This window comes from Equus caballus, chromosome X (assembly GCF_041296265.1).
Source record: "Equus caballus isolate H_3958 breed thoroughbred chromosome X, TB-T2T, whole genome shotgun sequence".
In the NCBI taxonomy this organism is placed as follows: domain Eukaryota; kingdom Metazoa; phylum Chordata; class Mammalia; order Perissodactyla; family Equidae; genus Equus; species Equus caballus.
This window is the reverse complement of record NC_091715.1, coordinates 129,645,534-129,671,844: the sequence shown is the minus strand read 5'-3', so window position 1 is coordinate 129,671,844 and position 26,311 is coordinate 129,645,534. Positions and strand designations below refer to the sequence as shown.

At 44.9% G+C, this 26,311-nt stretch overlaps 1 protein-coding gene across 3 annotated transcripts in view; it reads left to right on the top strand.

Moving 5' to 3' along the window:
- The first annotated feature begins 12,736 nt into the window (after positions 1 to 12,736).
- The window catches only part of MAP7D3 (MAP7 domain containing 3), a 56,725-nt gene continuing 43,150 nt past the window's right edge, over positions 12,737 to 26,311 (top strand). For 2 of the 3 annotated variants that reach the window (XM_070258240.1, XM_023634313.2), the window contains exons 1-2: positions 12,737 to 12,921; positions 24,986 to 25,143. In XM_070258240.1, coding sequence (XP_070114341.1) covers positions 25,107 to 25,143 — 37 coding nt within the window. In that variant the 5' untranslated portion in view covers positions 12,737 to 12,921; positions 24,986 to 25,106. The remainder of the gene's footprint in view (positions 12,922 to 24,985; positions 25,144 to 26,311) is intronic. The other variant, XM_070258241.1, reaches the window with a different exon arrangement.

The window sequence follows — 26,311 nt, the reverse complement described above, 5'->3', positions numbered from 1 at the left end:
GATTCTAGAGGAAACTGAGAGGTCTTGGATGGGAGGGAAATGTACTTTTCTCTGCATAAGCTTTTGTGCTGTTAGAATTTTTCTTTTTTAAGATTTTATTTTTTTCCTTTTTCTCCCCAAAGCCCCCCGGTACATAGTTGTATATTCTTCGTTGTGGGTCCTTCCAGTTGTGGCATGTGGGACGCTGCCTCAGCGTGGTTTGATGAGCAGTGCCATGTTGGCGCCCAGGATTCGAACTGACGAAACACTGGGCCGCCTGCAGTGGAGCACGCGAACTTAACCACTCGGCCACGGGCCAGCCCCTGCTGTTAGAATTTTAATCATCTGCATGCGTTACTTTTTCAAAAAAAAATATTACCTTTATTTTTTAAAAAATCCATTGTAGTGCAAATGAAAAATTGACTGGAAAATGAAACGCGCAGAAAAATCCAGAGGTTGGAAATTTGGGTCAGGAAAAGAACACCACCTGAGGAGGGACGGCTTTGATGGGTATCTTGCACTCTCTGGAAGATGATAAGGAGAATGCTGACCATCTGTTCTCCATATCTGCAGAGTAATAGGAAATGGACTGAAATTGCAGTGGGAGATGTGAGTTAAACATAAATAAGTCATTATTGACTATAGGAGTTGATAAACACCAGACGAGGCTATCACAGGACGTTATGAACCAGCCATCCCTGGAAACTCAAAGGTCTAGATAGCCATATGGCTCTGCTGATTTACATGTCCTCCTACAGAGAGGAGAGCTGAGCTTGTTGAGAGTCTGTCCCCATTTCTGACACTAAAAGAGACCCTTAATCTAGCGAAGGTCCAAGCTGTCATCGTTCCCTCTTCCCTTTCCTAGTGTGAGCATCCCACCAGGCCAACTGGGAGTCAGGTTACTTTCATAAAACATGGCTCCCAGCCATAAGCCCGCTGTTGAATTCAATGTTAAACCATACAGGGAAACTGGACAGTCACATGTAAAAGAATGAAAGTAGACCATTATCATACACCATGCACAAAAATCAACTCAAAATGGACTAAAGACTTGAGTGTAAGACCTGAAACCATGAAACCTCTAGAAGAAAACATAGGCAGCATGCTCTTTGACATTGGTCTTAGCAGTATATTTTCAAGTATGATGCCTGACCAGACAAGGAAAACAAAAGAAAAAATAAACAAATGGGACTACATCAAACTAAAAAGCTTCTGCACAGCAAAGGAAACCATCAACAAAATGAAAAGAGACCCTGACAACTGGGAGAAGATATTTGCAAACCATATATGTGATAAGGGGTTAATATCCAAATATATAAAGAACTCATACATCTCAACAACAAAAAAAACCCAGCAACCCAATTAAAAAATGGGCAAAAGATATGAACAGAGATTTCTCCAAAGAGGGTATACAGATGGCCAACTGCCACATGAAGAGATGTTCAACATCTTTAACTATGAGGTAAATGCAAATCAAAACTACAATGAGATATCACCTCACTCCTGTCAGAATGGCTATAATTAACAAGACAGGAGGGGCCAGACGGATGGCTCAGCAGTTAAGTTCGCACATCCCGCTTCAGCAGCCCAGGATTCACCGGTTCCGATCCTGGGTACGGACATGGCACCACTTGGCACGCCATGCTGTGGTAGGCATCCCACATATAAAGTAGAGCAAGATGGGCACGGATGTGAGCTCAGGGCCAGTCTTCCTCAGCAAAAAGAGGAGGATTGGCAGCAACTAGCTCAGGGCTAATCTTCCTCAAAAATAAAAGACAGGAAACACTAAGTGTTGGAAAGGATGTGGGGAGAAGGGAACTCTCATACACTGCTGGTGGCAGTGCAAACTGGTGCAGCCACTATGGAAAGCAGTATGGAGTATCCTCAGGAAATTAAGAATAGATCTACCATATGATCCAGCTATTCCACTGCTGGGTATTTATCCAAAGAACTTGAAAACACAAATGCATAAAGATACACACACCCCTATGTCCATCACAGCCTTATTCACGATAGCCAAGACTTGGAAGCAACCTAGGTGCCCACCAAGGGATGAATGGATAAAGATGTGGTATTTATGCACAATGGGATATCACTCAGCCATAAGCAATGATGAAATCCCGGCTTTTGTGACAATATGGATGGACCCTGAGGGTATCATGCTAAGTGAAATAAGTCAGAGGGAGAAAGTCAAATACCATATGATCTCACTCATAAATGGAAGATAAAAACAATGACAAATAACCACATAGCAACAGAGATTGGATTGGTGGTTACCAGAGGGGAAGGGGGGAGGGAGGAGGACAAAAGGGGTGATTAGGCACACATGTGATGATGGCTTGTCATTAGTCTTTGGGTGGCAAACGTGATGTAATCTACACAGAATTCGAAATATATTACGATGTACATCTGAAAGCTGCATAATGTTATAATCCAATGTCACCACAATAAAAAAAAGAGGAAAAAAATGTTCAACTATAAAAACAGTGAAAGGATCTGATGCTCAAGGAAAACTCATCTGTGTGGGTGACTTCCCAAGAGATTTTCAAAGACAATTTTGATTTTATATTTGATTGCCACCTTAAACACCACCATGCAACTGATTCCCTACGGGTTGTCCTTCCCATGCATACCTTTAACCTTCATACTTTCACGCTACGTGTGGATATCCCTTAACAACATGTATTATTATTCTGTATAATGATACCATACGTTTATGTTTCTCTTCTTTTTTTCTTTTTAAAGATTGGCACCTGAGCTGCCAATCTTTTTTTTCTTCTCCCCAAAGTCCCCCAGTACATAGTTGTATATTCTTTTTTTTTTTTTTGAGGAAGATTAGCCCTGAGCTAACTACTGCCAGTCCTCCTCTTTTTGCTGAGGAAGCCTGGCCCTGAGCTAACATCGTGCCCATCTTCCTCTACTTTATATGTGGGGCGTCTACCACAGCATGGCGTGCCAAGCGGTACCATGTCCGCACCCAGGATCCGAACTGGCGAACCCCGGGCCGCCAAGAAGCAGAATGTGCGAACTTAACAGCCGCGCCACCGGGCCAGCCCCCATAGTTGTATATTCTAGTTGTAGGTCCTTCTGGTTGTGCTATGTGGGATGCCGCCTCAGCATGGCTTGATGAGCAGTGCTAGGTCCATGCCCAGGATCTGAACCGGCAAAACCCTGGGCCACTGAAGTGGAGAACTTAACCACTTGGCCAAGGGGCAAGCCCCTAACACCATTTGTTTTTAAACATCACATAAATGTACATGCTTTTCAACATGATATAAAAGGTATCATACCACAAGAGAGGCAGCGCAGCACAGCATAGTAGTTAATAAAATAGACTCTGAAGCCAGACTGCTTGGGTTCCCTCATGTCTCACTGCCTCAGCTTCTTCATCTGCAAAACGGGGATGCTGGTGATGCTAACGGTATTCACCTCTAGTGTTTTTACGGTATAAATGGGATAATATATGTAAAGCACTTAGAACACTGCCTGGTACATAAGACATTTATAAGTACTAGCTATTAGCTATTCTTCTGCAACTTATTTTTCAAGCTCAACAGTATTCATTTGGTCAAGAACATTTGATAATTCTAAGATGCTTGGGATTCAGCAGTGAGCAAAACAGATAACTCTCTCTCCTCTCATGAAATTTAAGTTCTAATGGGAGTAGACAGACAGTAAACAAGAAAAATAAGTAAAACATATACTAAAGGCGATACATGCCATAGAGAAAAATGAAATGGGAAAGAATTTCTGGAAGAAGAGTGGGGACTGCAATTTTATTTATTTTTTTTATTTTTTTATTTTTTTTTTTGAGGAAGATTAGCCCTGAGCTAACTACTGCCAGTCCTCCTCTTTGTGCTGAGGAAGACTGGCCCTGAGCTAACATCCTTGCCCATCTTCCTCTACTTTATATGTGGGACGCCTGCCACAGCATAGCGTGCCAACCGGTGCCATGTCCCAACCTGGGATCAGAACCAGCAAACCCCGGCAGCCAAGAAGCGTAATGTGCACACAACCACTGCGCCACCAGGCCGGCCCCGGGAATGCAATTTTAAATAAAGTGATCAGGGACATCATCACTGCTTAAATGACATTTGGACAGAGACCTGAAGGAAACGAGAGGGTGAGCCATGGGGACACCCGAGGAAAGAGCATTCTGGACAAAGGGAAATACCCTGAGCATTACAGGGCACTTGAAGCCTTTGTAGAGCTGTACTGCGGGCAGTATGCCGGGAGCAGAGCGAGCGAAGGGGAAAACAGTGCGAGAGGAAGTAAGAGACGCAATGGAGGGCCAAATCACCCAAGGGTCTGGCGGGCCATTTTAAGAACTTTGGCTTTATTCTGGAGAAATGGGGGAGCTATTGCAGGGTTTTCAAAAACTTTTTATTTTGAAATAATATCAAACTTACAGGGGCCAGCTCCGTGGCCGATTGGTTAAGTTCGCGCTCTCCGCTGCGGGGGCCCAGGGTTCGGATCCTGGCACGGACGTGGCACCGCTCGTCAGGCCACGTTGAGGCTGCATCCCACATTCCACAAGTGGAAGGACCTGCAACTAAGATATACAACTTGGGGGCGGGGGGCCTTTGGGAAATAAAGCGGGAAAGAAAAAAAAGATTGGCAACAGTTGTAAGCCCAGCGGCCAATCTTTAAAAAAAAAAAAAACTTACAGACGAGTTATAAGAAAAGTACAAAGAACTCTCATCTATCCTTCATCCAGATTCTCCAATTAACATTTTGCCACATTTGCCTTCTCTCTCTTTACATATATTTTTTAAACATTTAAGTGTAAATTGGAGACATTATGCCCCTTTCCCCAAATACCTCAGCTGGCATTTTCCTAAGAACAAGAATTGTTTCCTACATAACCACAGAACAGTTGTCAAAATCAGGAAATTTACCTTGATGTAATGCTATCTCCCATACAGTTCATAGTCACATTTAGCCAACCGTCTCACCAATGTCCTTTGTTACACTTTTCCCTCTGATCCAGGATCCAATCTAGGAGGACACACTGCTTTTAGCTGTCGTTATTTTTTAGTTTCTTTTAATCTGGAAATATTCCACAGCCTTTCTTTGACTTTCACGATGTTGACATTTTTGAAGTGTACAGGCCAGCTATTTAATAGAACGCCCCTTAATCTGGGCCCCTATAATCCTTCCTCATAGTTCAGGTTATGTATTTTTGGCAGGAATAGCACAGAAGTGATATTGCGTCCTTCTTGGTGCATCCACATCAGGACACATGTTATGTCAGTTTGTCCCATTGTTGAGAATGGTAACTCTCATCACTTGGTTAGGGTGACGTCCACCAGGTTTCTCCACTGTAAAGTTATAATTTTTCCATTTGCAATTCATAAGTGATCTGTGGGTAAATATTTTGAGTCTGTGTAAATATCCTGTTCCTACTTGTCTTAGTTCGTTCAGACTTTTGTAACAAATTATCATAGACTGGGTGGCTTAGAAACAACAGACATTCATTTCTCATGGTTCTGGAGGCTGGGAAGTCCAAGACCAAGGTGCTGGCCTATTCGGGGTGTCTGGTGAGAGCCCGTCTCCTGGTTCAAAGGTGGCCATATTTTTGCTGTGTCCTCTCATGACAGAAGGGGTGAGAGAGCTCTCTGGGGTCTCTTTTATAAGAGCGCTAATCCCATGAGGGTGGGGCCCTCATGACCTCTTCACCTCCTAAAGGACCCACCTCTTAAAACCATCACATTGGGGCTTAGGTTTCAGCATATGAATTTTGAGAGAACACATTCAATCTACAGCACTCCTCAAAACTTCAACTAATAGTGTTAGCATTCATTGCTAATTTTTGCATGATGGTTGCTAAATGGTGATATTCTATTTCCATCATTTTCCCTACATTTATTAATCAGCTTTCTACAGGAAGGAAGAGTTTTCCCTTCTCTCATATTCACTCATTCATTCATTCATTCATTCTTCTTCTTCTTCTTTTTTTTGGGTGAGGAAGATTGGCCCTAAGCTAACATCTATGCCAATCTTCCTCTATTTTGTATGTGGGATGCCACCACAGCATGGCTTAATGAACAGTATGTAGGTCCACACATGGGATCTGAACCAGCGAACCCTGAGCCGCTGAAGTGGAGTGCAAATACTTAAACACTATGCCACCAGGCCAGCCCCTTGTTCATCTTCATCAGTATGGACTCATGGATTCCTATCTTATCCAGTGGGTTACAATCTATTACCCTTATTATTTTGATGCTCAAATTGTCCTGGATGGGACAAATTGTCCAATAGGAGCCCTTTCAAGCTGGCTCATGTGTCCTTTTGACATATCCCCATGATTCTTTGAGCACCTCCTTACTTTTTGCACAAGATATCCCAGGTTTACCTTGCATTTTGCCTGCTTCAGACCTAGAATCCACCATTTCTCTTAGGAGCCCCTGCTTCCATTGAGAGGATAACTGTGTCTAGAAACCAAGATCTGGGTCATTCCTGAGTTTGAAGCTGAAGAATAATGTGAGTCGACATGTTGTAAGAGGATCACTCAGGCTGCTGAGCTAAAAATTGACTCTAAGGGGACTAGGGAGAAACGTCCCCCTCATGCCCCACTGCTCCCCTTCCTCAAATCCCAGACTTTGCCTATAGTGGACCATTTAGAGTGCCCAAAATGCACCATGCTGTTTCATTCTTCTGTGCTTTTGCAAATGCTGTTCCCTTTGCCTAGAATAGTCTTTCCACAGGCTGCCCCTCTTGACCTTGGCCATCTGACAATTTTCTACTCAGTCTCGAGACTTGACACAGCTGGTTTTTCCTCCGTGAAGCCTTCCCTGTGCCATTCCCTCCACTTGCATCCCCTCCCAGGCATAAACTAGCATTCAGACCATTGTGGGAACATACAGCCTCTCCTTCAGTCACCTTTCTGGACTCCTAGGAGAGAGAAAAATCACCTTTTTGCGTTTCTTTTGTCCTAATGTATCAACAATAATGATTGACCCTGTTGTTGTGGGGCCCTAGGAAGCTCAGGTTCACTAGGGCCTGGCCCCATAATATAAGTGAAGCCCCAAGGCTGGAATGATGGACTCCTTGAGACTACACAGGGGTAGCAGGACTTCCAGGAGAGCAGAAGTCTGCTCAGACAACTCTAGCAATATAGGGAGGCTGGAATCCAAAGGAACCTGGGGCAGAGGGAATAGGGAGGTAGGCTTGGCTAACTAGAAGGCATGACTCAGCTGAGTTTTGAGGCTTATGTAAGAACATGCCCGGTCTCTTAGTGTCCTCCAAATCTTATCGGAGCCCATCAATGACCTTCCTCTTGTTATCTGACTGTGAGCTAAGGTCAGCCAAGTAGGTCACACCTTTTAAATCAGCTGGAAAACTGTGTAAGACGCCTTAAGTTAATCTTCTGGAAAAGGTCTAGCTTTCCGAAACATTTCCTTCAGAGTCTCAGAGATGGGTCTTATTAGCAACTCTTGGGTCCCATCAAAGTTCTCCAATGTCAACGCCTTCCAGTCAAAGACCATGGAGAACACATCTGTAGTTGAACAAGTTGGGTTTACTGCTTATTGCAACAAGGGAGAACATACACCATGGGGAACCACGAGGCATCTCAGTAAGAGGGAGTTAGAAAAGACGTGTTACAGAATTTGGGCTTTGGATAGTTAAATCAAAGAGGGTCTAAGGAAGCAAGGGTTTGCTTTAAACTAGGTGCTGTCACACAGCGGGGACAATTTTATCATCGGGTATCTCAGTAAAGTTTATCTATAGGGAGGACAGACTAGAACAAGGATAAATATAAACATACTATAATTGGTAAAGAAGTAGCAGTCACTCATATTAGCCAGGAGAGGGAGATGTTTGGCATTTTGTGGGCTGCACGGCAACCTTGTTTTTGTCTCTGCTTAGACAAAATTATGAAACAGCCTCGTTTTGTCTTACTTTATCATGGTGTTAGAGTAACCTTGTCTGGCACTGGTGTTCTGTAAGATTGTTGGTGTCTAACAGGAGAACAACGTGGTCTAGCTCTGAGCACCAGGCCAGCTTATACCAACGCTGAAGCCTGGCTGTGAGTATCAGACCACTTCCTGGATGTCAGACGCTGCTTCTTTTCTTTCCCTTTTGGCCAGGGGCAGATGAAGTCAGGCTGCAGGACATTACTCCGTAATATCCAGATTTCCCCACTGCTGATCAGGAGCTTATTTAGAAAACATAGTCTGTACCTGGACTAGAGTTGGTCTCTCTTGCTTGATGCAGGAAGACTTGCTGCATTCTCTGATACAAAAATGGCTGCACAGAAAGAAGTGAGTATAACAAGAGTCTGAGCAGGTTGCATCAGCCAGCTGTAACACAAGCAATTATCAGAAACATGCATCGGTAACGGGTCTCAAAGTTGGGGGCCTAGATTATGAAACCCAGGCAGTGAAAACAGCTCCCAGATTCCAATAAGCTCTGTTTTAAAGCAAGTGGCTTTTCCTTTTAGCCTGGCCACAAACTCTTCTTCCTGCCCCGTATACCTATAGAAGTATAATAAGCAACATGTGCTATACCCCAAACTCCCCCATGGCTGGCTAAGAGGAAATCAAGGGCTACGTGATTGCCCGGGATAACTCTAGCTAATGAATTTAGACGAGATTTTTGGGCTTCCAGAGCAGAAGTGTGTCGTTTATGACTTCTAGTAGGGGCAGAGACAAGTTTCGGACCACCTTTCTAGTTGTATTATCCCCATTATGGGAATTGCAGTGCACAGTGTAGGCATCAAGAGGGACTCAATTATCCCCCTTGGAAGTTCTCTTGAATACCTTGTGATTGCCTCATTTTGGAGGCCTCTGGGTGTCCTTCCCAAGGTATAAGGCTGACATCCACATAAGAAGTAGCACCCTAGCGGAGCACAGATTAGGATTATTAGGAGTATTATATTAGGAGGGTAACTATCATTTACCACAATGAGAGTGAGCCAATTTGTGTCTCTCGAGATGGACAAGTCCCTTTAGTGGAGTTAAACAGTTCCTGCAAAGCAGGTTGAAGAGAAGAAACAGACCATTGCAACCAGGATAGCCCCAATATTAGTGTCTACACCTGACTTACCAGGCCTTGCTGATTGGATTATAATCACTTCAGCAGAAGCATTTTTGTTTGTTTTTGAGGAAAATTAGCCCTGAGCTAACATCTGCTACCAATCCTCCTCTTTTTGCTGAGGAAGACTGGCCCTGAGCTAACATCCATGCCCATCTTCCTCTACTTTATATGTGGCACGCCTACCACAGCATGGCTTGACAAGCAGTGCAAAGGTCCACACCTGGGATCTGAACCAGCGAACCCCGGGCTGCCGAGAAATGGAACGTGTGAACTTAACTGCTGCGCCACCGGACCGACCCCAGAAGTGTTTTGTTGACGTGAGGTCGAGGTCCAATTTTTACAAGACCAAAGTTTGGGGTCAATGCTGTGAGGGAAACAAGTGCCAGAAGGGACTTGTAAAAAGGGAATCCACCTCCTGAAGTGTTTAAAGGAACAGCTATTAAATTTTTGCCGGCAGAGGCCGACGGGGGGTAACAGATCCAGCAGTCAGTTAAATTCAAAGTGGTGGTTATGGGAAAAACACATAGGAGAGTTTTGTTTTTCCTTAAGTGGTAGGAGATCCAGGGAGGCAAAAATAATCAGACGGAAATAAGAGAAGTCACATTAGCGTTCTAGAGGGCAACAAAGTAGAATAGTAGGCAAGATTAGCAGAAGAGTAAAGGAACAGACAAAAGAGGGTTGAAGAATCAGAAAACTGATGTTGTTCTGTCATCTTGAGCGAAAGCTGTCCACCTCTGAAGTCAACAGCCTCTGGAAGATTCCTAAGAATCCAAAGCTTAAGGTCTCCAAGTGGAGTGGATGCCCAGTAATCAGGAGAAGCGACGTAAATCTTTTGAGTTGGGAACCATCAATCCAAGGCCCAACACCTGGGAGCTGTACCCGCTATGACACTTGTTAACAGCACCTCATAGGATCTTTCCCGCTGAGGCTCAGGAGCAGTTTTTTCTCTTTTCTAGAAGATGAAATCTCCAGGTTGCAGAGCACGCAGAGGTCGTTTAGGTAAATATTTTGGAAATGCAGCTTGTATCCATTGGCGATAAAGCTGGAGGTACTATATGAGTCCCTGCATTAACTAATCTTACCTGTTTTTATTGGGTAGAATCTGAGACCGAGGGTGAAATTCCCAAACACATAAGGTGACCTGCTATTAATTCATAAGATAACTTGTGGGTCCCAGAGGGGGTTGATCTTACAGACAGTAAAGCTAATGGCAATACTTTAAACCATGGAAGTTTTTGGATTTCTGAGAGCTTTGCTAGTTTTGGAATTCAATTAATTCTTTCTACTTTTTTTTTTTTGAGGAAGATTAGCCCTGAGCTAACTGCTGCCAATCCTCCTCTTTTCGCTGAGGAAGACTGGCCCTGAGCTAACATCCACGCCCATCTTCCTCTGCTTTATATGTGAGGCACCTACCACAGCATGGCTTGATGAGCAGTGCCATGTCTGCACCCGGGATCCGAACCAGCGAACCCCAGGCCGCCAAAGCGGAACGTGAGCACTTAACCGCTGCGCCACCGGGCCAGCCCCTAATTCTTTCTACTTTTTATGAAGACTGGATGATAAAGACAGGGTAGTTTTTGGGTAAAAGGGAGAAGATTATAGAGCTCCTTAAGAACAGTGCTGGTAAAAAGATTTCCTTTGTCACGAGAGTTAAGTTGTAATTCCCCAAGTTGGCAAAAATGAAATCAAGATTTTATCTTTGCTACAGTTAGGGCCTGTTACACGTTGAATTGTGTACCCCCAAAGTTCATACGTTGACATCCTAACCCTCGGTATCTCAGAATGTGATCTTGTTTGGAACTAGGGTCTTTGCAGATGCAATTAGTTAGGTTAAAATGAGGTCATCAGGGTGGGCCTTAATCCAATATGACTCACGTCCTTATAAAAAGGAGAAATTTGGGAATTTGGAAATAGTAAAGAAACTTGATGTGAAGAAACACAGGGAGAAGACAGCCATCCACAAGCCAAGGAGAGGCCTGGGACAGATCCTTCTGGCACAGCCCTCGAAAGAAACCAACCCTGCCCACGTCTTGCCTTCAGACTTCCAGCCTCCAGAACCGGGAGACAATTGATTTCCGCTGTTTAAGCCGCACACTTGCGGCCCTTTGTTACAGTAGCCCTAGCGAAGTAACACAGGGCTGCAGCCCTCTGACAGGAAAAGCTTTAACCCACCTTGAAAACAAATAACGACCAGGCATATTTATAGCCTATTGAGGAGACATTTGCATACAGTCCATTTGGAGGTGTTTGAAGGGCGCTCCAGGCTCGGGCTCCTGTCCACGACCCACCCTGACAGTTGAACCAGGGTTGGGCTGTTAGCAGGCAGGACATGTTTGGGAAGCATCTTTGACAATCCCTCTAAAATTACCCATCAGTGTTAGTGTAATATCACGGCCAATTCATCTCTTCTGTTGTGGATCAAGTCATGAAGAATTCTTGCTAAAGTCCGTTTTAAAGGATTTGGCGCAACCAGTTGGCATCCTGAGAGTGCCAAATATTGTCTTTATGCAGTTAGCCTTCAAACTTTTCCCAGATATCTTTTTTCAAATTAGGGGATTATCTCTGACAGTTAACAACAAGCTCTGACAGTTAACAACAGTCTTTGTGGAATTTATTAATTCCTCTATGGTCTCCCCTTTCGGAATAATTACAGGAGGAATTACCTTGGCGAACGCTGCATGTTTAGCATAGCGGTCAGCTACGGTTTCATCACGAGATTCCGGATCCCTGCGCTTTGAATGACGTTCCACCTTGTTTTTAGCTATTTCCTTAACAGCTTCTAAAAGTTCTTTAATTTGTTCATTTTTATAAATGTTTCTGTCAGAGTCAGAAGACCTCTGTTTCAAAGCATTTTGAAGTCAGGTCAACCTAAAACCATACACTTCCTATCAATATAAATATTTATTCTTTTATCTTTTGTCAGTTGCTAAGTCTAGGCGGGGGCAACCAATTAAACCACCTGAACTGATTTAATGTCTGCGAGAAGTGTATACTTTGAGTAAATTTAAGTTCGCGATAGCCTATCCTGCTTGTCAATTTTGGGTTTTACTTTTTATCTGTGAACAATTAACAACCCACAATGAAATTAGTGTTACTCAAGGAAGCCTCTGGAAGGTCTGTGCAGTTTATGGATAGTTTTTTTTTTTTTTTTAACAGAGGTAAGCAATTATGAGGTTTCCCTTTTCAGGCAAAGGAAAGAGGCCGGGTTTATACTGTTGCAGCTGTGGACAGTGATGTTTGAGGAAGAAAGAAGCAAGTGAACATCGTTTTTTTAATACAGGAGATTTGCAGCATGGAGAACCACTAAGCTTAGTTAGAAGTAAACTGAAGCTTTCACGTGCTTTGCTATTGCTGTTATAGCTCTTAAACGAGAGGGCTATGTCTTGGCTGCTGGGTCTAATGAAAGACTGAAATAAGCAATAGGCCTCCGACGAGCCCCATGTAACGGAGGCAGTATTCCTCTTGCCCCTTTCAGATTTTTTATGAACAAAAGTGGCAGTGGGCTTGTGAATCTAGAATTCTGGAAACACTTAGTGATAAACAGCTGTTGTATCAGTCTTTGCACCTATATTCTACCTTGAAAAGTATTCAATCATTGAAATATATTCATATATAACCCAGTCCTGGTCCACTTATGTCATAGTTCAGGCCCAGTCATAGTAGGTTGACTACACACAATAGTGCAACCTGGGTGAGGCCAGGGTATAAACACAGACTCGCCCATGGGACAGCTCAGACGCTGGAGAGGAGCCTAGATGAAGACATCAGAAACCCACCTTCGTGGCGAGGCTCGTATCCAGACAGTTACCAACATCCACCCACCCACCAGGCGAGCGGCTACACTGCCATCAATCAAGTCCCATCAGAAGAAGCAGACTTGTCCCAAAAGAGAAAAAGAACCAGGTAAGGGGAGGTGTGGTGGATGGGCGCATTGACCAAGGAGCAGAGTGGTCACCAAGCTAGGGCTTAGAGGTGAGACTCTGAGAGAGACTAGTTATTTATTTGTTCTATTTGCTCCAAAAAGAATTGGAGACAGCTTACAAGGATTCATTCAATATAGAAATCTAAACAAATTTTAAATAAAGTAGGAAACAGAGGGCGAAGAAATAAAGATACTAAGCCAGGAGCAAGGTAAAGATCTAGTTCCGACGCTGGGTCTCAAATCAAACTAGCAGTAAAGGGAAGCATCTAAACTAGGGGGTAGAAGGCTTCAAAGGAGATCATGGATGTAGACTTCGAAAGATGAGTGACGTTCATTTGGGTAGAGGTGAAGTAACAAGCATTCCAGGCGGGGGTAAGCGCTAATACCTACACCACAACTGCGTCCTAGAGCAGAGATGTTGGGGAGGAGCCTTGGGAGGTGAACGGGGCTGGAGGCGGAACAAGCAACAAATCCTCAGGGTCCTGAATGCCTGCTGAGGAGCATGACTGGGCTCCGCTGCAAGTACTCAGCAGTTTTCAAAGGTTCTGAAGTGTGGAAAACTTAGAGATGTGCCTTAGCAAATGTGTTGGATAATAAGGTAAATGATGAGTCTCAATGTGACTGTGTGTAAATCCCTAGGTATGGGAAGGGACAGGGACAAGTGTCTTTAACAAGGGTCACCTGGTTATTGTGATGTAAGGAGTCCATGACAACACAGAATAGCATCAGGGAGACTGGATGGGGATACAAGGGGACCAGGGAGACCAGATGGGATAGAGAGACTTCAGGGACCTCCTAGTTAATGACGGCCTTCTGTATTTGCACTTTTGCCCCCAGCTTTGCTTAGAGGGAGAGATACATTCCCTGATATAACCATTCGTGTGTCAGCAACAAGGTGCTTTCTGAGTGGTCAAAGGACCCATGGGCAGAGATGGGGAGGAGCCGTGATGCTTCCATTGTGAGGCATTGATGGTCCTGAAAACTAGGCTTCCCATTGGTGGAAGCTGGCCAATGGCTGCCTCCTACTTAATCACAGCCTCAGTATCAGCAGCCAATGTGCTTGATTCCCATCTCAATACCTCAATCATAGGGTAAGGCTGTTAAGAGGAATAGGGATGGCCCTGGAAGGTAGTGGTTCCCCCATAAAACTTCCATCTTCACACACTGCACCGTGCCCTAGGGAAAGGAATAGAGGGTGGCAGAAGTCATCCCTGACATCGCTATTCACATATCAACTCAAGAGTTCTCTGAGTGGCTGAGGGACCCATGGGCGTGAGGGGCCATGATGCCTCCATTGTGAGGTGGTGATGATCCTGAAAACTAAGGATTCCCATTGGTGGAATCTGGCCAATGGCTGCCTCCTACTTAATTGCATCCTCAGTATCAGCAACCAATGAGCTTGATTCCCACCTCAGAACCCATAACACAGAGTAGGGTCATTAAGAGGAATAGGGATGGCCCTAGAAAGTAGTACTCCCCTCATAACATTTCCACATCACACTGCACTCTTCCCTAGAGGAAGGAATAGAGGGTGGCAGAAGTCATCCACGACATCACTAGTCACATGTTAGCACAAGGTACTCTCTGAGTGGCTGAGGGACTCATGGAGGGTGGGAGGAGGAGCCATCATGCCTCCATTGTGAGGCATTGATGATCTCCCAAACTAGGGTCTCCCATTGGTGGGAATGGCCAATGGCTGCCTCCTACTTAATCACAGCCTCTATATCAGCACGCAATGTGCTTGATTCCCACTTCGGTAACCATATTATAGGGTAGGGCTGCTAAGAGAGATAGAAGTGGCCCTAGCAGGTAGTGCTCCCTCCATAACACTTCCATCTTCGCACACTGCACCCTGCCCTTGGGCAAGAAATAGAGAGTGGCAGAAGTCATCCATGACATCACTATTCATATGTCAGCTCAAGGTGCTCTCTGAGTGGCTGAGGGACCCATGGTGGGGGAGGAGCCATGATGCCTCCATTGTGAGGCATTGATGGTCTCTAGAGCTAAGATGTCTCATTGGTGGAAGCTGGCCAGTGGTTGCCTCCTACTTAATCATGGACTCTGTACTGGCAGCCAATGTGCTTGATTCTCACCTCAAAACCCTATCATTGAGTAGGGCTGTTAAGAGAAATAGAGATGGCCCTAGAAGGTAGTGCTCCCTCCTTAACACTTCCATCTTCACATGCTGCACCCTGGCCTAGGGGAAAGAATAGAGGGTAGCATTAGTCATCCCTGACATCACTATTCATATGCACACTCTGAGTGGCTCAGGGCCCCATGGGGAACTGAGAGGGTAGGAGCCATGATGCCTCCATTGTGAGGCGTTGATGACCTCTTGAGCCAAGGTCTCCCATTGGTGGAAGCTGGCCCAGTGCTGCCTCCTACTTAATCAAGGCCTCTATATCAGCAGCCAAGGTGCTTGATTCTAATCATAGCACCCCATATTGGTAGTCAGGCCATCAGCAGCAATAGGGTGGCCTTGGAATGTAGTAGTTCCCCCAAGACACATCTACTTCCACTCACTAGACCTCTTCCTAGGAAAAGGATTTGAGAGGGTAGCAGAAGTTGTCCCTGACATCACTATTCACATGTCAGTACAAGGTGCTTTCTGATTGGCTAAGGAACCCATGTGAGGGAGGAGGAATGATGCCTCCCTTGTGAGGCATTGAGAGTCTCTCAAACTAAGGTCTCTCAGTGGTAGAAGTTGGTCCAATGTCTGCCTCCTACTTAATCACATCCTCAATATCAGTAACCAATATGTTTTATTCTCTCCTCAGTACCCATATCATAGTTTAGGGCCATTAGGAGAAATATGGATGGCCCTAGAAGTTAGTACTCCCCTCATAACACTTCCATCTTCACACAGTGCACCCAGTCTTAGGTAAAGGATTGGAGGATAGCAGAAGTCATCTCTGACATCACTATTCCTATGTCAGCTCAAGGTGCTCTCTGAAGGACCCATGGGAGGAGCCATGACACCTCCATTATGAGGCGTTGATGGTCCTGCAAACTAAGGTTTCCCATTGGTTGATACTGGCCCAATGGCTGCCTGCTACCTAATCACATACTCTGTATCAGCAGCCCATGTGCTTGTTTACCATCCCAGCACCCCAGATCACAAGGTCTGGCCATTAAGACAAATAGGGGTGCCTTGGAAGGTAGTGCATCCCCCATGACACCTCCATCTCCACACAGTGCAATCCACCCATGGGAAGAAGTTCAGAGAGTTCCAGAAGTCGTCCCTTACATTACTCTTCACATGTCTAACCAAGGTTCTCTCTAATTGGCTGAAGGGACCCATGAGGGGAAGAGCCATGATGCCTCCATTGTGAGGTATCGACTGGCCTCTGAAGCTATGTATTCCCATTGGTGGAAGCTGAGCCAGTAGCTACCCTCCTCCTTAATAATAGTCTCTCTCTGCCAATCATAGTGGGGTTTGTGTTAGATCTAAAGGTGAAAAGGTCTCTCCCCCATTACCACTCTCCTGAGTATACAAAAAGCATAAGCGAGTTTTAATGAAGGGATTATTATGTCTTGAGACATTAAGTGATAAATGTCGCTGAGAGTTTGTGGAATAGGATAGACAGTATTACACAAAGTAGGAAAGGAACTTTTAAATCTTTCCGCGTAATTCTATGTAAATGTATGCAATATATGGTCTATATAATTTATATACTATATAAACATATAATGTAAAAACATTGCCAGTCAGAAAAGGTATGGGCCTTTTCCTGACCCCATTTGAATCTTTTGAAACTGATTTTAATTTGCTTTGGGGATATATATTTGAATTGGGCCATGGTTGCTATGGAGATCTGAAAGCTCATCCTAACTTCTCTGTGGTTATGTCTGAAATGATGTCTTTGGGGAGATTCAAATTATGAGAATGAGAACTGTGGGTGTCTGCCTCTCAAGATGCCACTTGTTATCAGCTACCATCATCTACTAAACTAGAAAGACTCATAGATTCCCAATCTTAATAGATGATTACATTTCATAGTAGATCTTTTATCCTGTCAACCATCCTGAATAACACACGAAATTAATTTGGGGGCATAAATGGATGTGCTTTTTAGGAGAGTTTGGCTCTATTTTCAGCTGTGAATTATGCATTAGTAAGAATTATTTGGACAGCATTCATCACCATTTCCGAAGTTAATGAAATTCCATTACACTTCGGTACATTTTCATTTCACCCAGTGGTAGATTAATTCTCCCTCACTCTTCCTGCCCCTGTCTCTCGCTCCTCTTGTGCATCATTTACAGTAGTTACAGAGTGGGAACATGGAGAGGGTTCATAACTAGCATAAGTTAAGTAAGGGCCAGGAAAGACAGATGTTACTGATTCCCTCCATAATCATGATGTGCATATAACTCAATGCCAAGAAGAGCAAGCCTGCTTGTTTTCACAGCTGTCACTGCTGTTTCCACTGCTCAAGAATTTAGGGCAGGAGCCGGCTTCAGGAGCTTAGCTGGGCTACAACTTAGAAACCTAGCACACATCTCGTCTCCTTAACACATAGCTCCCACTTGTGAGCCGCCCACAGCAGCAGCACATGCCACCCAGTCACATCATTTGGCCTGGGGAGGGTCCTTGGGCAAATGGGAGGGCCAATAGCATTGCCAAGTCCAGCTTTGCCCCACTGAGGAGCAGCAAATTTGGAGCTCTCCTAGGTGCTGGATATTTTCCTTTAATTATGGTTGGCCTCGTCCTTCCCTGCTCCCACCCTGCTTCCAGCCCTAGTCATGGCTCAAGCCAAATCCTGTTCCCACAGGTCCCCTGCCCAATGGGCAAGAAATCTCTTCTGTCTAGTTGTCCAGCAACTAACCAAAGTGCACCCTGGAAGCTACTTTGACCCTCACTCACAGGAGGCTCTGCATATTTCTAGACTCTTCTTTTGGCTAATAGTGTATTTGTTAAAAGGGAGTTCTGGCTCTGAACTCAGAAAGATCAGGGCTAGAGTGCATTGGATTACTGTGGGAACACTGCCAAGTTCTGTCCCGACTTGAAACACACACTGTGTTTCCACAGTATGAAATGGAAATAATCTCTCTCTCACAGACTCCTTATGAGGAAGACATGAGAAAATGTATGGGAAAGTATGGAGCATGGGGCCTGAAACAGTAAATGGCAGTTATTATGATCATGACTAGCTCATTCTAATGATGCTCACTGACTGCATTCTGATTCTCTGTCTTGTCCCTTCTATTTGCTGTTGTGCACAGCCTCCTGCCCATCCCCCATGAGGCTTAGAGGGGAAAGGGTAGGCACTAAAATGTGGTAGATCCAACTCCACTCACTAACACCCCTGGCTTCCCAGTCTAGGTCAGTCTAGTCCAATCTTGGCTGGCCTAAGCATGCTATTTGCTCCCTTCCCCATTCCCCGACTCTCATAAATACGCCCAGACACCTTTGTTGACATCAACTATTTGGAGATTGGCATTCAGCCTACAGAAAGTTTGGGAAGTTAGGGCTTCTCACTATTCTCTTTAACTGTTTCATTCAGCCCAGCAATGAGCCCCATCAGGCACTGTGCTAGGCAAAGAAGTATTTATTGAGTGCCTGTCCTATCCCAGGCACCACACTAAATACTAAAGATTTAATGATCAGCAAAATTAGACATGGTCCCTGTTCTCATGAAACCTAGTCTACTTGGGGAGGAAGATATCAATAAAATAGATGCATTAATGATTTAATAACTCAAAACTAAGATAGGTGCTTTGTAGAAGCAGTTTTACCATAATGCTAAAAAAAGTTAATGAAGCTTCAGGTAAACTCCCGGGCCCTTCATTTGAACAGGCTCCTATAAGTGCTGGGAGATGCCGGGAGTCATAGAGTATTCTAGGTGGAGAGGGATGTGGATATTAAAGTCACTCCCAAGATGTTGCAGGACTCGACGTGAAGAGAAAGACCATTTTCAGAGTGTTCAATGATTTCATTATACAAGTAATAGGTGACGTACAAACTTTCAGCTTTCAGGCAGATGTGTATTTTATTTAAGAAAAAGAAAAGAACTTTTGAATCGCTTATAGAGGGAAAGGGTTCCAAATTCCTAGATATCAAAACCATACAAAAACAAGTCTGTTTCCATGGATGAAAGAGTCCTCCATCAGTCAATTCTGTCAGAACACTTGGAAATGACCACAGTCAGATGGATTGTTTTCTGGTGGATGGTGTTCGGCCAAACTAACCGGAATAAAATCAACCAGATGGCAATCCCATTGATTGTACAATCATCGGTCATTTTCTAGTCCAAAAAAATAACCCCCACGTGAGCAATTCAGGCACGTAATAACAACATAGACTCTGGCTTATAGTAGTCATCACTTTAGATTACTCTTCAGCTTAATTTAGTTGCCCTGTGTAACACAATGTATATTTACTCAGATTATTTGACGCTCTCTAGTTCAATTAACTCCAGACAGGTCCCCTCCAGAGGTAAAAGACAGAGAGCATAAGTTTATTTGTCTACGTTAACCAAATTGGCAGGTAGTCAGGCAAACACCACCATGGCAACTTCTGTCTAGTGTGCTGCCCACAGCTCCCAAGCCTGGAGGGTGATTTGAGTCAGGTGGAGATAAGAGATTACCTTGACTATAATTCATAGCTGTTGGGGAAATGACAGAACTGGGGAGGTGCCCTACTCTTAGTGAAAGCAGAAGCCATTAATGAGGGGAAGTAATCCGTATTGATCATGAAAGGTACGTAAATCCTGTGCCCACATGCATATCCTTATCAGGAGATGTTCTCCAAGAGTCACCAGTCCTGGGAAGCTCAGGTTGCTGGGACTGATTTGGAACACAGCAAATTCGTACATAAACCTGAGGACCAAAGGCAGCATGATGCAGTCATTAGAGGGAGCACTGAATTAGACCGGGCACCCGGAGGCCCAGGCGCTGGTCCTGCCTCCACCACTGTGTAACCTTAGGCAAGACCTTTCTCCTCTCCTCTCCGCCTCACTAGGTCCCTCTGCAAAAGAAGAAGAGTTACACCAGGTAGTCACCAAGGTCTGTCTCTCTCTCCTCTCTCTCTCTCTCACACACACACAATCTCTCTCTCTCTCTCAATGTCTCTCTCTAATTCTACAAGCTCTTAGCTACTAGGAGGGATCTAAAGAAGTGACCAATTTCTTAAGATTGAAAGAAGACATGGATTCTCTCAACGGTGGGAATTAGGTTTCCAGAAGTGTGTAATCTTAATAGAAAGAATGTCAAATAAACTCTACTCTTTGGACCAGGCTTCGGGCCGAGATCATGCGTTTAAGTCTTCTTGACGGTTCTTCATTTTACTCTGGAATGATTTAGTCACCACATAACACGTGGCCACTACTGTTTTTGGCTACTGTCCCTGTCAGGACCTACTTATAACAATGCTTTCTTTTAGAGACCAAATTATTACACATTTTCATCCTGCCTTTCTTGAAGATTTCTCATCTCAGCAGCAATATCCGAGAGGCCCAAGTCCTCTGCATTCTTGCCGGCGTTCGATAGTATCAGTTTTGGTTTTGCCTTCTTTTTGTTTCAGCTACCCTGATTGGTATGCAGTGGTATCTCACTGTGGCTTTAATTTGCATTTCCCTAATGGCTAGTGAAGTCGAGCATCTTTTCATGTGCGAATTTGCCAGCATTATTCCTGGTGCATGATAATTGCTCCCTTCCAAGGTTTCAGGTGGTTTCCACTCCTTTCTTTGCAAATACATGATTTTAACAGAGGCCATTGAGAGACAAGACCTTACCTCTCCAGTCAGAATTTTAAGTAGCAGTGGTGTGCTTAAGGAGAAAGGCATGGAGGAGCTAGGGAGACGAGGGGTGTGTCTTTGGGAATTTCTCACACACACCACACCATGTAAGCGACCACAGGCTTCTGGTAGTAAGAGTTGCCCGCATTCTAAAAAGTCTCTTCAACACTAGCTTCTCTGGATGAAACACACACACACAAACACACACACACAAAGGGGCAATTTCTTTTTTTAATTAAAAACTTCTGTCAGTGAAGTGTACAGTGAAGGTAGGCAGCTAGATTGGCAGGCAGCTGTAACAAGGCGCTGAAGAACTGCCCCCATACGCGCTGCTGGCTGCATTATTACAGCTATGATTCATATAAAATGAGACGAGGACATTTACTCTCCTTACAGTCTCCGCTTCACGCTCTGAAATGAAGTCTCCACACTTTGCCATCTCTTTTGCTGTTTAACAACAAAAAGGCAGCTTGAATCTTGAAGCCTGGAACCTGATTACAAAGTCTCTTTTGCCTCACTAAATATTTATTGAGCATCGAAAATATAGACAGCTCTGGCGGTCTAGCGGTGAAGATTTGGCGCTCACTGCTGTGGCCCAGTTTCGTTTTCTGGTCAGGGAACCACACCGCATATCAGTCGGTTGTGGCAGCTGAGTGTTTCTGTGAAGCTGAAAGCTATGCCACCAGTATTTCAAATACCAGCAGGGTCCCCCATGGTGGACAGGTTTCAGCGGAACTTCCAGACTAAGACAGACTAAGAGGAAGGACTTGTCCACCCACTTCCAAAAAATTAGCCATAAAACCCCATGAACAGCAGAAGAGCAGTATCTGATAGAGCTCCGGAAGGTGAGAGGATGGGGCAGAAGGACCGGACAGGGTCGCAGGGTCGCGGTGTCAGTAGGAGTCAGAATCGACTTGGCAGCACATGCAGAAACTAAGCCAGACAACCTGGGGCAACTTAATGGTGTATAAGACATAATCTCAACCTCCAGAGGGCAGCTGGTGGTCTGCTTGCACCTTGGGTTTATTTCAGGAAGCCTCTCAAGTTTTTGCTTATAGTCCAGACTTGGGGTATGGAGTCTAGGCATGAGGCGAGGCCTTTATTTTATATTTTTATGGGCCTTTCATTTTTGATGACCCTCCACGCAAACCTTCCTTTCGTCTGCCTCACTTCCTCTTTTTTAACAGCATTCACAGCTTGTGTTCGACTATTTCCTGTTCGCATTTTCTAAATGCCCTTGTTTATTATTCTCTGCCTTTAAAACAAACTGTAGGGAGACAGCATAAAATGTTATATAAGCCTTAGCATATATTTTTAGCCTAAGGAACAGAAAAACAGTTAAAATGGGGAGGAGTGGGGCAGGAGTCAACCACTGTTGTGTATATTCTGCTCATATTGCACAGATTTACGTGTACTAGATGCGAGATGATAGACAGAGTCTTGTTCAAGGCACCTCTTCACCTAATTGATAACTTAATGGGAGGAAGAGGGGATCATGTTTGACAACAAACACTGCAAGGAAGTCCGTCCCAATCAGTGAATAATTCTGTGCATGCTTGTTTATTACTGAAAAGAATTTTGTGTGTGAGAGAGGCAGGTTTGAACCACTCAGATACACAGTCAGTTCCTAATTACCCATGTTAATAGAGAGAAGCAATTGTTCTGAAACACTGAAAGAACAGATAATCAAAAATTCTTTCCCTTCATTAGTCACCTGTTCTCCTACGGTCTGTCTCCCCCTCAACCCCTGCCCAGCAAACAATTTGTTGTAAATGAGGAAACATGTTTTCCCGAGGTAATCTCTCCCCCTACAGGCAACTAGCCTACCCACCTGACGGATCACTTCCCCAAGGAGAGGCTGTAGGACTATAACGCCTCTGCGTTAACTTACACTGGGGTCTGGGTGGCCAGGAGGGTGGTTTCCTAGAGATAGAAATGTATATGTCCACTAGCCAGAGTGTCCCCGCGCACCTCCTGCTTCCTGTATGAGCGCCTCGGGGAGGCCGAGCTCTCGGGGAGGAGGTGGGACAGGGTAGGGATTAAGGGCTGGGATAGTCAGGGGGCCCGTAGGACTCTGGGTAAACTGAGTTGAGGCTCAGCTTACTCAGCTGTAAAATGAGGATCCTAGTTACTACCCATTGGGCTTTTGTCAGATGTAAATGAGATAATGAATGCAAAGCCCCTGACTCAATGGATGCCCTTGGTGATGTCAGCCATGATGACGATGATGATGATGATGAAAGGTTGTTGACTGCGCAAAGAATCATTACAAGAGTAACTGGATCACCTCCAGCAGGGGCTGTGTTTGTTGCAAGTGATTTATTGTAGTTGCAGTGAAAGCTTTCGATTTTTTAAAATACGTTCTAGCAGATGCAAGTTATCCAGCAGTAACTTTTGCTTTCCCTCTCCCTTCTGATCATTCCCGCTGGCAGAGGAAAAGGTAAGATTACACGTGGTACACTGGGAGCCCCAGGCACTCCCCCAAGGGTGGGAATGTGTCTCAGGAAGATTGAGCTCCCCAGGCTGGGGCCGGTGAGCGAGCCCTTCCTCCGCCCCAGCACTGAGTGCCTTCTAGCGCTTGAAGTTCCCCTCAGCATCAGCTCCTCCAAGTTTCTGGCCACACCACCCACTCCTCCCCACCGGGAAGACTCAGCCTTCCTTTGTATATGTAAATATCCTTGATTACATCTCCTAATCTTCCTTCCTGTATTCTCTTCTGAAGGTGATTTTGCAAATATCTAATCTTGTCCATTCTGGGTGGATTTTATCGGACCAGTCTTTAGAGTTCTGGGACCAGTTTGCTGTCACCCTTGCCCACATTAACTACCTATATGACCTTGGTCAAAACACTTTTCCTCTGTACTATGAAATGAGTTGCCCTAGAAATTCTCTGAGCATGATTCCTTCCTGCTCAGACTTTCTAGATTTCTGGGATTCCAGCTGGGAGAGGGAGAGGACCGTGGGAAAGGTCACAGGATATACAGCTTTGGAGGAGGCCAAAGACCGGCCGGTCAGGTCTCCTTAGTAATACTGCCCAGGGGCTGGCCCCGTGGCCGAGTGGTTAAGTTTGCGAACTCCGCTGCAGGCGAATCCTGTGCGCAGACATGGCACTGCTCATCAAACCATGCTGAGGCAGCGTCCCACATGCCGCAACTAGAAGGACCCACAGCGAAGAATATACAACTATGTACTGGGGGGCTTTGGGGAGAAAAAGGAAAAAATAAAATCTTTAAAAAAAAAATACTGCCCAGAGAAGCTCTTCTCCCAACCTCATTGTAGTCAAAGGGAAAGAGATAGGCTGCAGAAACACTGTGAGATTTAACATATCAGTGAAGTCTCATAAATTATCTGGTCAACTGGATGATTTCTGGTAGTTTGTCCCTAGGCCACCACAGAAGGACCAGACCTTGCATGGAAGCCATGCTCCTTTTCCTCAGTAGGTGGCAGCAACACTTAGCTTTGCCAAATAGAAAAAGTGTCCTTTCTGTGTCATTTCTGTGATGATCTATCATCTATATGTTTGATTTGGGAGCACCTCGATCCTTCGTATTTCTATTTCTATTTCTATTTTTCTGAGCAACTAAACAAGTGTCATTCCAACGAGAAGTAATCGCAAATAATGCTACAGAGTTCAGGAAAAAGCATGGAATGTAAAGCCAGGAAAGAACCGAAGCAAGAACTGAGTAAGACTCCTTAATTTGTAGAGGGTGAAACAGAACTGGAGTGACTTGCTCAAGGTCATGCAGGCAGGTAGTGGCAGGGTGGGCACTAGAACTCGAGCCTCTTAATCCCAGTTTCTCCCCCTTTGCTTGGTTTGGGAGGTGAATATGCCCAATAGTTTCATTCAGTAACTGTGTGCCCTAGGGCAGAGTAGTTAACCTCTCTGGGCCTCGAGTTCCTCATCTGTAATATGGGCATAATTATAATATCTACCTCAGAGGGTTTTACTAGAATGAGAGACCATGCATGTAAGGGACAGGGAGGCACATCACACTCAGGGAGGCATGTCACAGACAGGCAGGTGTGTCACACACAGGGGAGCCCAAAGGCATTTTTTCCACAATTTCCTGGGACAGAGTCTGATACAACACACCACATACACGGTTTTCTTCTTCTTTTCCCCACCCAGGACAGTGCATACATTTTTAACAAAAACAGTAAAGCTGTATTCAGGAAATAAGAAATGGGAGAGGTCGGTGTCCAAAGAGAAGACATGGAAGGCCTCTTTCAGCGCTAAGAGTCTCCCAACTGTCTCTGGTTCGGGGATTAAGGTGAACTGTGTCTAACTCCAGGTTTCTCCCTCCAGAGGGGAAGTGAGTGGCAGCGGCTCCTTCGCTCGCTGTCCCCAGCTCCGTCACTCGGCCGCCCACTGCAGTGGGAAGTCTCTGGGCACCCCGCCCAGTCTAGGTCATCTGCCTCTTTGAAACATGCATAAGCCCATCAAAAGGAACAACATCAAAGCAGGTGAGTCTCGCCCTCCTCCTTCCAGCTCGACTTGGGGAGCACTGCATTTGCACATATCACAGTGTAACCATAATCGGGGACCCACTTCTCAGAAATGGCTCTTAGGATAAAACTACTGAGTCTCTCCAGAAAGCCTGGGGCCGGGCCAGGTAATGTGGCCTGGTAGAGTCGCAGAGAATCGCTGTCGCTACCTTACATCCCGGTGACGACAACGCCTCACATTTATAAAACGCCTACACATCGAGACAACGTTTTGTTTCCTCTTTCCAAAGGACTTAGGGATTTTCATTTCATTTGATCCTTGAAACAACACTGGAGTCAGTATGGCAGATAAGTCACTACCTCATAAGTGAGAAGAGTATGAGAGGCAAGACGAGATCAAGCACAAAGGCCTTCGAATCAAACAGACCTGAGTTCATGTCACAGCTCTGGCATTTCCTAGCTGTGTGGCTCCAGCAAGTTCATGTTTCTAAGCCTCAGTTTGCTTATCTGTAAAATGGGGATGATATTAGTGTCTGCTCCAAGGGTGGTTGTGAGGATTAAATGAGATGAGGCACTGTAAGCAGCAGAAGTCAGAACAGGTACCCCAAGTCCAGCGGGCCAAATGTCCCAATTCAAACACATGGATACATAGATGTACAGTCAGCCTTTTTTTTCTGAAATGGCAGGCTTTTCTTATCAGCTGATCTTTGAAACCAAAATCACCCTTTTGGCCATGATGGAAATTCCCAAGTGGATCTCCAGCATTTTATTTGGTGAAGCACTCAGGATAGTCACACTTCCGTGTGTTGCTTTTGTTAGATTTTGCGTCGGATTGATACAGAAACTGTTCATCCTGTTCTGTATTAGCATGGTCACTTGTGCTCCCAGACTCCACAGAAGGAGGAAGTCAGAAAAAGGCCAGGAAAGCACGAAGACTGCCAAGGGCAGAGGGTGGGGTGAGTGGGGGCAGGGAAGGAAGTTTCAGCTGAGAACCCCTCAGTTCCTTTTCTACGCCTAGAGAAGAGAGTTAAACCACTTTTTCCCCCCATTGGTGCAGTCTTTCATCACTAGTGACACACAAACACAGTAAACTGATGGTATTTTTCCGGAGAGCAATCGGGTTTGAAAGCTCTTTATATGTCTCATTCCATTTTTAAGAACATATTCCAAAGAAACAACCCCAAAA